Source organism: Mauremys reevesii, linkage group 3, assembly GCF_016161935.1.
Source record: "Mauremys reevesii isolate NIE-2019 linkage group 3, ASM1616193v1, whole genome shotgun sequence".
NCBI classification, from domain to species: Eukaryota; Metazoa; Chordata; order Testudines; family Geoemydidae; genus Mauremys; species Mauremys reevesii.
Window position 1 is genome coordinate 108,000,709 of NC_052625.1, and position 14,702 is coordinate 108,015,410.

At 43.8% G+C, this 14,702-nt stretch overlaps 2 protein-coding genes across 10 annotated transcripts in view; one reads left to right on the forward strand and one right to left on the reverse strand.

The window, feature by feature from the left end:
• Positions 1-4,250, reverse strand: part of LOC120402166 (vacuolar protein 8-like) — a 46,066-nt gene extending 41,816 nt beyond the window's left edge. The window contains exon 1 of the mRNA XM_039532608.1: positions 4,025-4,250. Within this exon, the coding sequence (XP_039388542.1) occupies positions 4,025-4,250 (226 nt within the window). The remainder of the gene's footprint in view (positions 1-4,024) is intronic.
• Positions 4,251-11,266: 7,016 nt separating this feature from the next.
• BCLAF1 (BCL2 associated transcription factor 1) overlaps positions 11,267-14,702 on the forward strand; it is a 32,126-nt gene continuing 28,690 nt past the window's right edge. For all 9 annotated transcript variants that reach the window (XR_005595623.1, XR_005595624.1, XR_005595625.1 and 6 more), the window contains exon 1: positions 11,267-11,404. The gene's annotated coding sequence lies outside the window, so the exon portion shown is untranslated. The remainder of the gene's footprint in view (positions 11,405-14,702) is intronic.

Consider the following 14,702-nt stretch of genomic DNA (forward strand, 5'->3'; position numbering starts at 1 on the left):
TTAATATAACTGCTTCTGAGTATATTAAGTTTTCTCCTATGTTTCTACTGGGTGCTGAGAAACCCTTGGCCTACTCACTTCTCCCCACCACCTCCCAACCCTCATTCCTTGCACTTAACACACCAATGGATCCTAGGACCTGAAGACAGTCCTCTGTGACATCTAGGGGAGGTGGAAAGAATACTGCTGCAGAAATAGGTGTCCCTTCTTCTGCATGTGAAGCAGGAAATCCATGCCCGGAGGGGTCCATCTACCCAAAGATACTATCATGATGTGAATAAAGACTTAGCATTTGGCCCATAGTTAATGTTCAATCATTAATTAACTGAATCATCAGGATGGGCCCACCTGAAGGTATGTAGAATGTGATACTAATTAAGGCTAGCATTATCTGAAGCAAATCCATGCATGTTCCAGATAAGTAGTATTGCAACAATTAATCTGAAAGATTTTCCATGGTTGATCATCCCAGACAAGGTTATCCCTGGCACACAAAAAACAAACAACTCTACTGGCCCCTCTGTCAATACGTATTTATGTTGCAAAAGAGAAGAGTAGAGAGAGTAGCATTTTGTGCCTTGCTAGATCCACATTAATGGAAATAGAAGGCTCATATTTTATGAATGCAATACCAGCAGGGGCGGCTCCAGACCCCAGCACGCCAAGCGCGTGCTTGGGGCGGCATGCTGCGGGGGGCGCTCTGCCGGTCGCCGGGAGGGCGGCAAGCGGCTCCGGTGGACCTTCCACAGGCGGCCCTGCGGAGGGTCCGCTGGTCCCGCGCGGCTTCGGTGGAGCCGCGGGACTAGCGGACGTCCACCGGAGCCGCGGGACCAGCGACCGGCAGAGCGCCTCCCGCGGCATGCCGCCCTGCTTGGGGCGGCGAAATGTCTAGAGCCACCCCTGAATACCAGCATATTTTGTATTGCCACTTTGGGATGAAGACTATAACGAAAAGCACTGTACAGAATTAAGCAACAGCACAGAGAAGGGTTGGGGCAAAGGGAGAAAGACACATTTTTATCTTAGATTTTTAAAGAGTGAGAATTAATCAAGTGGACAGATACAGGAAGTTTTCCTTGATTGCAGGAATTGCAAAATAAAATGTTCTCACATCATTGGTGGTGTAACTATATAGAGAGACAGAGAGGAGACCTCTGCTAGAGGAACAGAGGGATCTGGGAGCAGAGATGAGAGTTAATCTATGAAAGACAGAAAAGCCATAAGAAATGTTATACATTTTGGTAATTTTGAACTGATGAATAGGAAGCCAGTTAAGTTGTATAAGAATGATGTGGTCACACATTTTTGTACACATGAGAAGCCAAACAACTGAATTTTACATATGCTGGCCTATGGAGGGATGAGCTTTCATCTAGACAGGCATAAAGAAGGGAGTTGCAATAACTATGGTAGAAAGAAAATGCTGCCAATAAAGCTGCATATTATTAATATGGGTGATAGTTAAGGTTAAAGAAATAAATATGATGACCAATGGGGAGAAGACAGAAAGAGCAGCTAACCAAGAATTTGATCCTGTGGGATTCTACAGAGGCAGGGAAGAGCCACTGGTTTTGTAGAAGTGGAATTAAGACTGGAGGGAACTAGAGATGTCTGTGTTGTTTTGTAAATGGAATGGACCACAGAGTTCAGCTCAAACAAAAAAGAAAAGTCTTCATTAGCAGGTCATTAACTACATGAAGAAAGTGGTTTCCATGCTATGACAAGAATGAAAGTATAAAAGCCACCAATTGCAGCTAACATGAAACAACATCAGCTCTCTCCTCCCTCCACATCCAATTTCATAGCACAAAAGTAGTGAAATGAAACCTTTCCTGTCAATTCCCAGGCTAGCTTCTACAACAAGTGGCTACAGGATATAGAGCTGAAGTAGGACTCAAGAGACCTGGGTTCATGTCCTAGCTTCAGCAGTAGACTCTGTGGGACCTTGGGCAAGTCACTCTTATCCCTGTATGTCAGTTTCCCTACGCAGAGAATGGTACTTTGTAAAGCATGTCAAGATCTGAAGATGGAAAACAGTATTATAGCTCTCATAAGCTAGTTTTCTATGGACATTCCCCTTTTCTTCTCTAAACTAAGAAAATTCAGTATAAACTATTTTTAAACATAAAGCCACTAGGAGCCAGAAAATGCAAAGTTAAGAAAATACAAAATTTGCATACCAGTATTCAAAAGATTATGTAAAATATTTTAGCTGTTACACGCCCATGCTAATTACTGGGTATCATGTGGCTAAAGTATCAGACACATTTTCAGTGGAGGGGGGAGTGGAAGAAATGGGAGAAGCACAGAAGCATAATGCACACTGGTTATTCTGCACTGCTGGGTAGCTCTATAAAGCGCATTGATCCTTAGTATGCTGCTGTAGCTTACATTAAGGACTGCTCCAATCCCCAGCTCCCTCCAAAAAATCAGTAGGCGCTGGTAACCTGAGCCACCTTCGCCCCTTCTCAGGTCAGCTGCAGTCCACAATCAAGGCTGCTACCTCTCTGGACCATCACAGATGGCCCAGCCACTACTTGTGACTCTCAGTAAGAATAAAAAAGAAACAAGAAGCAACAACGCCCACCTGATGCAAATCAAAGTTATTTGCATGGTGGCCTTTGTAGAGAAACAAGTTGTCACAGATATGTGCAGTCATATTACAGATATAGTATTTGAATAACAGTTGGACCATATTTGTGTCTGTTTTTCTGCTTGAATAGCTAATTAAGGACAGATGTTAGGACTTATGAGCTTTTCTAGCTGCTGGCTCAAACAAAGGTGATGTAGTAATCTTTGTTTGTGGTGTTAGTCCATTGCTGAAGCAAAGATAGCATCTTTCAAACAAGGGATTAATATACTGTGCCAAAAAGAACAAGGGAGTGTTGTTATAGTCAGAGCAGTTAATGCAAATTTCATAATAAATCATCCTTTGTCTTTTAGCTCTTTGAGCTGAAATATTCCATACTTGGTCTCTTCCTAAAGACGATTTGGTAGGAGACTCCAGTAGAAAATAACCTTGACAATAATAGTAACCTCTAACTTTATTTTTGAGAAAATGCATAAATCACCTGATCTACCCAATCTTTCTCAATATTTTTATTCCTGTAAGAGCTGGTTGGTCTTTTGAAAGAAAGCAGGTTTCAGAGTAGCAGCCGTGTTAGTCTGTATGCACAAAAAGAACAGGAGTACTTGTGGCACCTTAGAGACTAACAAATTAAGCTCATGCTGAAATAAATTTGTTAGTCTCTAAGGTGCCACAAGTACTCCTGTTCTTTTTGAAAGAAAGCAGAATCCCAGCTGACTTTGTTGTTCAAAAAATACAGGACTTTGTTCCAACTTGGGTTTGTGCAGTTCAGTGCTGTGGTACAGGGATACAGCTACAGTGCACAAATCCAACTCCTGTACATAAAAACACAAAGACCCTCACCAAGATGACTAGCTGGTAAATGAATAAATCAGATAAAGTATGTGACGACAAAGATTATGTGGTAAACGTATGAGAAAATTAATGTGAATCTAACTGAATAGAGTGGAGTTGTTAAATGAACATATTCTGTGAGTACCAAAGCAGAACAGTTTAATCAAACAGTAGCACCCTCTAAAATCCTGTCACATTCCTGGACTTAATTTGTAGTTGTGTGATTAAAGAGCTGGATCATTCTGTTTCCAGCACTGTAACTCCAATAAATGGGAAGGGGAGACAAAGCAAAGATTCAGATCCCTCCCACTAGCCAGATAAACTTTAGTCTTAATTTTTAGAAGACTCTGAATTATGAAACGTGTACAAATCAGGTTATGCATTTGTAGCTCTGTCACAGTGGAAAGCTATTGATCATTCTAATGCAGCTCTTTATTATGCCACTTGAACTCTCAGTTTCCCAAATACAGCAGGAAAAGCACTGTAGCTGTATCCCTGTACCACAGCACTGAACTGCACAAACCCAAGTTGGAACAAAGCAGTTTCATCAGTAGTCCATTGTCATTATGTAGAAAAAAATCACCCCAAATAACTGCCCCTCACCTGTTTCAATGTGCTGTAGAAACTCTCGCACCATCTCCTTTTCGTGTGGCTGAAGGACAGGTTTGTATAGCTGTCTGGCTTCAGAGGTCTTTCGTTTTAGGCAAGAGCATTCACTTATCAGAATCAAATACTCCTTAATGTTCTGTATCAGACTTGAGGACATCCTCTTCACAAGGGTCACAAAGTCCTGAAGCAACTTCACACACTTTTCACACAGCTGAGCCATTTTTACTTTACTTGTTCTGATACCAACACAAAACAAGAGAGAAAAAGGAAGAGAGATGGAAAGAGTAGCTTCTTTACACCTTCACCACTTTTTGCATTAAATTGTTGCTCCTGTGTTGGTGTGTGTTACAGATCTTGATTTACCCAACACTGTCATAACACTCTACAGCCACTGCAAAACTGCTAAGTTATTTCCTATGTGCAAACAAACTGCATGGCACAACAAAACTTAACTGTCAATAGTACGCTCCTTGTGAGGTCTATAAGATGTTAGTTTAAAGGCTGGAACAGAGCCACATACAAATCATTGTTTCTCTGCATTGGTTGAAGAAAAATAAAGCGATCACACAAAACTGTTCCATAAATAACAAATGAAATTTATTGTAACAACTATCAAAGCCTTCACAACTCAGAGGCCAGTGAAAGCCTCTGGAATAATGGACAAAGAAGGCAGTGGTTATGTAAAGTGACATCACAGCTGAAGGCAAGGCACCACCTTCTCTACATATCTTTTGCCAATAGGAAAGGTATACCCAAAAAAAAAAATCAACAGGTTTTTCCAGTTTCGACTGAAGTTTAGACAGGAACAAAGGCACCATCTGGCTAGGCAGAGAGTTCATAACTGCTTCAGATAAAATGTCCTAGTCATGAAGAATGAAAAAAATGAGAAAACGTGTAAATACAAATATCAGAAGTGTACTTAGAATTATATTTTATATCCTGATAAACAAAATCTGGGCAAAGATAGGTGAAAAAATAGACTGTATGTAAATCAAAAGTGATTAAGGCTCATCCTGAGGGGAGGGAAAGGGGAAGTCCAATTTCTCTTGTTAAAATTAACTACTTTATTAATTTCTCTGTGCAGGAAGAGAGAACAGATAGGCAGGAGAGTGCTTTCTCCCTCCTCTCTATTCCTTTATGCAATTTCACTGCTGTAGGTGCAAGTGCCTTCTCCTCTACAGATACATTTTTATTAAAGACACCAATGAAAATAAGATATGATATTTTAAATATTCCAGGGGCTTCCTGTAAAATCTGAATTGATTCTAGACCTCTTTGTTAGGCAATGAATTTGTGCTGGTGTGCTGAGTGGTCACTTAAGCCAGACTTCCTATATCAATGTATTTGATACATCTGTCATAGATACATAGACCACTGCATTTGAAGCCTTTTATTGTAAGCTTTAAAGATTCATTTTTATACTTAGGGTAGGAGTTTCAAAAATTCCTAAGTCACTTAGGAGCACAAATCCCACTGACTTTCAATAGAACTTGTACTTCTAAATCTCTTGCTTTTGGAAATCCCTCCCTTTGTCTATTATGCTTAAATCTATCAACAGTATCTCAGAGTTTTTATTTGGATATGTAGGGATATAGCTATTTGGGTGATATTTAGATCCCCTAAAAAATGTATACCATTCAGTCCAAATCAAGAGCTACCCATGGCTCCCTATATCCCCAACAGACGTGGGCCTCCCTATGCCTTTTAGTTAGCCTTTATGAGGAAGACTTTTAAAGGCAGTGTATCTCCTTGCTATTCAATCCAGTGATGTCTTCTGGCTACTTCCCTGCAAGATGTTCAAGGAGTGTCCAGCTGGCCAATTCCCTTCATTACTGTTTCTTAGGGGATGGGGGAAGCAGGGCTAGGAATATCTGTCTGCTCCCTCCTCTCTTCTGATAAATCCACCTTGTAAGGATCTTCTAGGAGATGGGCCATCTGTCCTGCAGCAACAGAACCCAGAGACTCACTGCTGTGTTCTGCTGCTACCTCCGCTGGCCTATTCAAACTTTGCTATTAGGATGCATGCCCAAGACAGCAATGTGAGGTATAACAACCCCACCCTCAGAATCCATCAAGTTCCGCTTTTGTATCTAATTCAACCCTGGTGAGCAGATGTGCTAAGTTTCACTCATTTAGGATTAGTTTTAAGGTCATTTTTAAAGTGTCTATGTGAGAAAAGAAGCAGGACTTTAAAGAGATACAATAATGTATTAATTAATAACATTTGCTCTTCTATAACACCTGCCATCTGAAGAGTTCAAAATGGTTTACAGAGAGACTAGATAGGTGAGGTAATATCTTTTATTGGACCAATTTCTGCTGGTGGAAGGTACAAGCTTTTGAGCTACATCGAGTTCTTCTTCAGGTCTGGGGAAGGAAATCAGGGTGTCTAACCTAAATACAAGGTGGGACACAGATTGTTAAGCGTAAGGGGTAACACATGTTGTAGGATGCCAGTTGAAAAGAAGTGGACAATTACAGATTAGATTGTTATGCATAAGGGGTTAGAAATGGGCAATTAAGGGTAGCAGGCAGGCTGATTCATTACAAATTGTAGTAATGAGCCATAAAACAAGAGTCCCCGTTGAGGCAATGGTGATTGGTGTGTAGCAAAGTTATGAATTTAAGTTCCCAGACTCACCTTTTGAAGGTGTTATGCGGATTTCTTTGAAGATAACTGTTCACCCATGGGTGATATGGTTGGTTTTTTTGACACAGCAGCGGAGATATGTCTGCAGGTTTTGTATCCATTATTCTGTGAGGGTCTGATACCACTTTGAGTTGGTTGAGTGGGGAGCTTGCTTATGATGATGAGCTTTTGAGTGGGGAGCTTGCTTCTGACGATGAGCTTGGCAAGGTAGCCGTTGTTTAGGCCGAAGAGAGTGTTCAGGAAAGATTTCTTTCGGTGTGGGGTCCCCCATCAAATATGGGCTGTTGCAAGATGCCTTGTATGGATTCCAATGTGGGCTCAGAGGTTTTTTGTTTTTGTTTCTTTCCCTGTATTGAAGTAGGTTCTCCAAGGTATTTGGGTGGCCCATTCCATAGTGAAATCTACTCCTTTGATGAAGTGTCCTTGTTTAGTGAAGGCAGTTTTAAATGTGTTTAGGTGTGTATCCTGGACTTTTTCTTCAGAGGAAATTCTGTGGTTTCTGAAGACCTGGCTGCAAATAACAGATTTTTTGATGCATCTGGGAGGGATCTGTGGAAGTAAGGGTGAGCTATGGGTTTCTTGTATATACAGTAGCTCCTCATGTAATGTTGTCCCGGTTAACGCTGTTTCATTGTTATGTTGCTGATCTATTAGAGAACATACTCATTTAAAGTTGCACAATGTTTACTTATAATGTTGTTTATCCGTGGGGGCTTGGAACAAGGGTGGGCCGGCAGACACCCTATCAGCTCCCCTCCAGCCCCCCCCCAGCGCCTCCCACCCGCCGACAGCCCCGCAGATCAGCAACTCCCCCTTCCCTCTTGGTGCCTCCCGCCTGTAGCAGTCAGCTTTTTCGTGGTGTTCAGGAGGCTCTGGGGAGAGGAGACCCTGGAGAGGTGGAGGAGCGAGGACGCGGTGCGCAGCCTCTCCCCCCTCTTCCTGCACCTCCTGCCTGCAGCAACCAGCTGTTTTGCAGTGTTCAGGAGGCTAGGGGGCAAGGTGGGGAGGATGTGGCGTGCTTGGAGGGAGGGGTGGAGCAGAGGTGGGAAGAGGCAGGGCAGGGTGGGGCCTTGGGGGAAGGGTGGAGTGGGGGCAGGCCTGAGACAGAGCCAGGAGTTGAGCACCCCTGGCACTTTGGAAAGAACAGCAAGAGGAGCAACCGGACGATCCACCCTCTTTCACCTTCTGACTCCACCACCTCAACCAAGCTTCACAATCATCATTGCTGAGTCCAGTATTAAATTGTTTGTTTAAAACGCATACTGTATATGTATATAATGTCTTTTGTCTGGCGAAAAAAATTTCCCTGCAACCTAACTGCCCCATTTACATTAATTCTTATGGGGAATTGGATTCATTCCACTTAAAGTCGCATTTTTCAAGAACATAACTACAATGTTAAGCAAGGAGTTTCTGTTGTCTTTTGTAGGATTCCATTGTTGAAGATAATCATGGTGTCCATGAAGTTGATGCGGTGATGGAGTGTTCTAGAGGGAGTTTGATGGATGCGTGTGGTGGTTCAAGTTGTGGTGGAAATCTATGAGGGAGTATAGGTTGTCTGATGTAGGGATGAAAACGTAATTGATGTATCTCAGATATATCACTGGTTTCATGATGCATTTTTTCAGAAATTCTTCCCTGAGGAGGCCCATGAAGAGGCTGGCATATTGGGGAGCCATCCTAGTACCCAGGGCTGATTCCATGATTTGGACAAAATGTGTGTTGTTAAATGTGAAGTTGTGGGTGAGGATGAAACGGATGAGTTTAGCAATGATTTTGGGTGGATTTCTGAACACTGTACATTATCTTATAGGTATTTGAGGCAGGCAACAATGCCATCATGGTGAGTGACATTGGTGTATAGGGAGGTGACATCCATGGTGGCAAAGATGGTTTTCTGGGGTGGGGGAAGAAGTTGTTAATGTTGTGGAGTTTCTGGAGGAAGTCAGTAGTGCTTTGGAGAAAGCTGGTCCTTTGTGTGGTGAGTGGATTGAGGATGGTTCCTGACATTCCTTCAGACATGATGGGTCTGCCTGGGTTCCCTGGTCTGGGTATGTGGACGATGAGATTGTAGAGTTTTTCTTGGAGCTGTTTGGAGGTAGCTGATGGTATCTTTAAATTCCTGTGTGAATTGTGGTGTGGGGTCTTCTTTTCAGTAGGTGGTGTCAGAGAGCTGTCTGTTGGCCTTGTTGACGTAGTCATCATGATTAAAGACTACAATCTTAAATTGCATAAACTATGCTGTTGCTGTGGTAAATACTCAGGAAAGACAAGAAACAGGCAGTGATAAAGTAGTACCTAAACAAAAAAAGTAAGTTATAAAAAAAATGACTACTGGACTCAAGGTACCAACATTTAAACAACCAATTTCTTTGTTTTACAATCTTTATAAAATGTTTATTGGCCCTACTTTCCCACTCCACTTTTCCTCTGGGGCTCTTAAAATGAGTATATATCTCTAACGCAAAATGGCTGAGAAAACAAAACAGTTCTATAGCCCATATTCTAACTTGGATTCATTTACATAGCTCTCATGAATATACTGAGGATTTTTTAAAAAAGAATATATCCAATTGAGACTTCAGGGGGGATTTAGGAAAGTAGAATGTAATTACCCAAACCCAACCAGAATCACAGGGCTAATATATCTATTCTGTGAAAGTGCCGTCGGCTCTTAAATTACTGTTGTTGGAAAGGGCTTTATTTGTATTTATTTCAATTTATATATACATTAAAGAGACAAGCTCCTCTACCTGCATAGTCTTAGTCTCCACTAGAAGCAGGACAAGGTATTCATTGAGAGCTGACTTAGATGAAAGAGTGCCATCTACTGAATCATCTTTACTTCTTTCCCTGTAATTTGTCCAATCCATAGATTGACACAGCCTAATACTACTTGGTTTGTGAGACTAAAGACAATCAGAACATGAAATGACATAGCTGGAAGGGTTAGTCTCAGGCTTTTGTACAGGAAGAGCTAAACCTTACACAGCTCAGATTCAAATTTTGCTATCAGTTACGATGGAGTAAACTTGGAGTAACTCCACTGATTTTAATGGAGTTGCTCCAGTTTTACACTGGTATCAATAAAATGAGAAAAACTCAATCTCTGCGCCCTGTAATATCTTTGGGAGTGGGGCTACATCATCACATTATAATGTTGCAATGCAGCATGCCATGCCATACCATACCAGGACAACACTGCTTTTAGACCTCAGAAAGGTCTTGCCCATACACCCTCAGAAACTCCCCTTTCCACTTTGGAAATGTGAATATGTAAAAGAGCTTAGCTAATACATAGAACAGTGGTTCTCAAACTTTTGTATGGTGACCCCTTTCACACAGCAAGTCTCTGAGGGCGACCCCCTTATACATTAGAAACACTTTAAATATATTTAACACTATTATAAATGCTAAAGGCAAAGCAGGGTTTGGGGTAGAGGCTGACAGCTCACAACCCCCCATGTTATAACCTCATGACTCCCTGAGGGGTCCCAACCCACAGTGTGAGAACCTCTGATATAGACTATTCCTTCAATCTGAACAACTTTTCTTCGGCATCCGACGAAGTGGGCATTCACCCACGAAAGCTCATGCTGCAAAACGTCTGTTAGTCTATAAGGTGCCACAGGATTCTTTGCTGCTTTTACAGAACCAGACTAACACGGCTACCTCTCTGATAACTGTTCTTCTGTGCACCAAGAACTTGGATGAAACCATGATGATGGAATCTATATAAAACAGAACCTGTAAGAAGGCCATAGAGAGAAGACTGAATATTATTTTTAATGTCCTTAGTAAAGAAAAAAGGCCGGGTGAGGGAACTTTTTTCTGTAGAGAGGAATCAAAGGTCAGAAGTAATGGGCGAAAGTAAAAACCCACCAAATTAGTGTTATTTTATTATGTATCAACTTTGTGGCATGTGAATGCACTACCGACATTCAAGTATCACAATGAGCAGTCACAGTACATTTTTGTTGTACAGGAGGTGCTGGAACCATTAAGGTAAATTTCCTCCAGCTCCCTCTCCTCATATATTATATTGGTGTATTGCAACAAAGCCATTTGCAAAAACATCTGCTGCAAAAGCTACTGCAATAAAGCGCTGCTATTAAGAGATCTCGTTCCTTCCTGTAAAACTGATAGGATCGGAGAGAGAGCGAGCACAGCTTCCCCCTGCAGGTAACTAACTCTCCTAGGAGTGGGGGGCGCTTCCCCCTGCAGGTCACTCTATGGGGGACGGGGACAGGACGCTGCAGCCGGAGTCCTTCCCCGCGGTTACGCTCAGCTAGGAGCTGCCGAGGGCCGAGCTGGCGCTATGGCGGGAGCTCGGCCCCTTCCCTGGGTCGGTGCAGGTCGCTGGGCGGGACTCGGGCCCATCCCTTTCTGGTCACTCGCTGTCTCAGGATACGAACACAGGCTCCTGGGTGTCACGTGACTGAGTTTACCGTCACCTGATTAACTAGGAAGCAGTGGCCACCATCTTTACTGTGGGCAGAGACCCGACACCCCCCCCCGGAAGCCCGAGACCAACATGGTGGTGGCTAATGAGTGCGCGACTTTACCTAGCCCTGAGCGGAAGTGACGTGGCCTCGCCTCGCGCTGCCGTAGTCCTCCTGTCTCTTCTCTATGGTTTTCCCCTCCCAGTCTCTTCCTCACGGTGACGGGAAATGGCCGCCGAGCCGCGATAAGGGAGCGGGGCAGCTGGGAGCGCCGCCCGCCAGGTGAGGGCAGAGGGCGGCTCGGCCAGGCGGGCCGCAGGGAGGGAACTGGGAGCCGCGCGGTCCCGCTGGCGGCCTCGCGCAGTGTCCGGCGGGTTTGTGTTTCTGCTTCGCGCGGCCAGGCCGCTGGTGAGGGGGAAAAGAAACTACGGAGGCGCCAGCCCCCCCCCCCCTTTCCGCGGGGAGCGCGCGCGTTCGGCCCGGGCCTGCCGCGGGCTGCTCGAGCTGCGGTGCTTGTGGCGAGCGCCCCCCCCCCGCCGCCGCCGCCGCCGCCCCAGCAGTGCGCCAGGCCCGGCGGGAAGCGCAGGGGACGGGCCGCGGGGGGCGCGTTATCGCCTGGCAGGCCCCGTGCTCTCAGCCAGCGCCTGCCGGGAGCGGCCCAGGGAGCCGTGCCCAGTTCAGCAGGAGCAGCGTTGTGAGCGGGCGGGGGGCGCCCTGCGGGGGCGGGTACTGCCGCGGGGAGAGGCGGCTGCTTCGGGTCCTGCGTTGCTCCACGCTCGGCCAATGCGGCTCGGCGCCTTTATAGTCCGTTTTTCCTATTTTAAGCCTGCATTTTTCTGTTTCCTCCGCTTTGTGAAAGAGCGACCCGAGCTAGGGGAACCTGATCCCGTAATTAGACTCGGGTGCCACCAAATGCAGGAAGCGCCCAAGCTGGAAAGGGAGATTTCAGTCTTGTCCTTAGGCTTTGTTCACTTGGTAAACACTCGCCTCCCTTCCATCCCTCCTCCTAATGGAGCAGGATTTAGGTTCTTGTTTGCTTACTGCACCTGCAGCATTTGTCAAGTCAGTATAGCTCTGATAGCCGATTAGAGACTTAGAAGTAAAACTTTTAGCCCAACTCTTCCTTCTTTAAAGGAGTAGTTACCTTCCACTATAGAAAGAGCAGGGGAGCATGAAACAGAGATTTCCTTAAAAGCAGCAAAGAGTCCTGTGGCACCTTATGGACTAACAGACGTATTGGAGCATGAGCTTTCGTGGGTGAATACCCACTTCGTCGGATGCATCCAATATGTCTGTTTGTCTGTAAGGTGCCACAGGACTCTTCGCTGCTTTTTACAGATCCAGATTAACACGGCTACCCCTCTGATACAGAGACTTCCTTGGCACTGCATAAAATGGCTGTTTTTATGTTCTAAGCAGTGGTTTTCAACTTGGTGTCTGCAGATAGCCTAGGATTTCCAAAGGGGTCTACAGCGCCATTTTAAATTTTTTAGGGGTCTGCACATGAAGAAAGGTTGAAAACCACTGTTCTAAGAGGATGATAGTGTTTGCTCTGAAAAAGTAATCCAGACTGGCACCAGCTCGAAATTATTGAGATTTGCTGTTTAAAAGACTTACATTACCATCAGATATAAGTTATGTGCTGGCAGGATTCCTCAAAACGTTATGGTGTTGACTCCTAATTGCACATTAAATAAACATAGGCTTCTCTTTATATTTCTACTTGTGTGTAATAATATCTATAGTGTATTGATTACTAGCAGAATAAAGAAATGTTATTACCAACATGACATCTATTAACTAAAATGTACAAATATTTTTGTAATATCCTCTCATTTCTCTTTAGGGAAATAATGATTCAAATCAAACAGTTCATGAGAAAATCAATTTTACTATTTCACTGTCTCACTTTAATTTCCATATCACAGTATTTCTTACATGGACATGTTTTGTCTGTATAGCATAAAGACAATCATTTTCATTTTACTCCCAGGGGAATTCTGCACCAAAAAATTAAAAATTCTGCATACAATATTTAAAAATTCTACATATTTTATTTGTCAAAATGACCTTATAAACACTCCAGTTTCAATTTTTGATGATATATTTCAAAATACCTGTCAACAAGTACATCTGTAACAATACAGTTAACAAAAAAGATGCTGGAAATGTTACTGACAACAAGATTCCTTACTAGGCATATTAACACACAACTTTGTATTGTAGTTTAAATGAATTATTACTCAGAAACATTTTGCACACCCCTCAGAAGCAGTGCAGAAGGTTGTGGGGGGAGTCAGATAACAGAGGAGCTGAGGGAGAGGGATGTAATTGCTGGGAAGGAGCCTGGGTGAGAGACTGAAGTGTTGGGTGTGGATGGGAGAAGTATGGAACAGTTGTTGTTTTTTGGGGGGGAGGATTGTTGGGGAGCCTCTCCCATGCAGACCCCAGCTGACCCCTAGTCTCTGTCAGGCACATCTGCCACACCCCCATGGGTCCCTGCACCCCTGTCCCCATGCACTGCCTCCCTGTGTCCTTGCATCCCCACTCAGCTCCCCCGCCATCCCCCCATTCTCATGTGGTCCCGCACTCCCACTCCCTTTCAGCCTCTACTCCAGTCTGGTTCCCCCCACTAACCCTTCTGAATCCCAGTGTGTGTGACCCCCCTGCTCTGTCCATTTCCCACATACCTGGCCCTGCAGGCATGTTGCTGTGAAAAAAGCAGCCTCTGCTCTCTCTCTATGGGCTGTTGACTGCTAGGGGGAGCCAGCTGCCCTCTGTTTTGGTGCCACAGCAGCCCCTGGTGGCAAAAGGCATAATTGCAGTTCCTCTCTGACAATGTATTTTCTGTAGAGAAAAAAATCTGCAGGGACGTGAATTCTGCACATACGTAGTGGCACAGCATCCCCCCAGGAGTATTAACATTCAGATAGCTCTGAAAATATGTGTGTATGCAAGAACAATCTCACAATGTTGAAGAATCTGAAAATATACACACAGTTGCAAATTGAGGTACAGTGGTTCTCAAACTTTTGTATTGGTGACCCCTTTTGCACGGCAAGCCTCTGAATGCAACCCCCTTTATAAATTAAAAACATTTAAAAATATTTAACACTACTATAAATGCTGGAGGGAAAGCAGAGTTTGGGGGTGGAGGCTGACAGCTTGTGACCCCCATGGAATAATCTCACAACCCCCTGAGGGGTTGTGACCCCCAGTTTTAGAACCCCTGAGGTATAAATTCTGTCCATTGAGAAAGTAGCAAATGTATAATCCCCAAATCTTTTCAATTTATTGTGTCCAAAAGCAACAAATGAGTGTGCTTAATTTCATATATCATAGTGAAAACAGAAAACCTATTTTAAACTTTGTATCTGCACAGCAAGTCAAATAACTAACTTCCCTGTCTCTTCCACACACATTCCCAAGCTATCCTGGACAAACTTAGTGTCATTATGTATTTATAGAAATTTGTGCAATTGTTACATATAATTTGTTTATTGTAATGAGCATTTCACCATTATATAGATTATTTAAATGGATTCCAGTTTGTTTTTAAGCATCTATGCCGTGGTAGAAG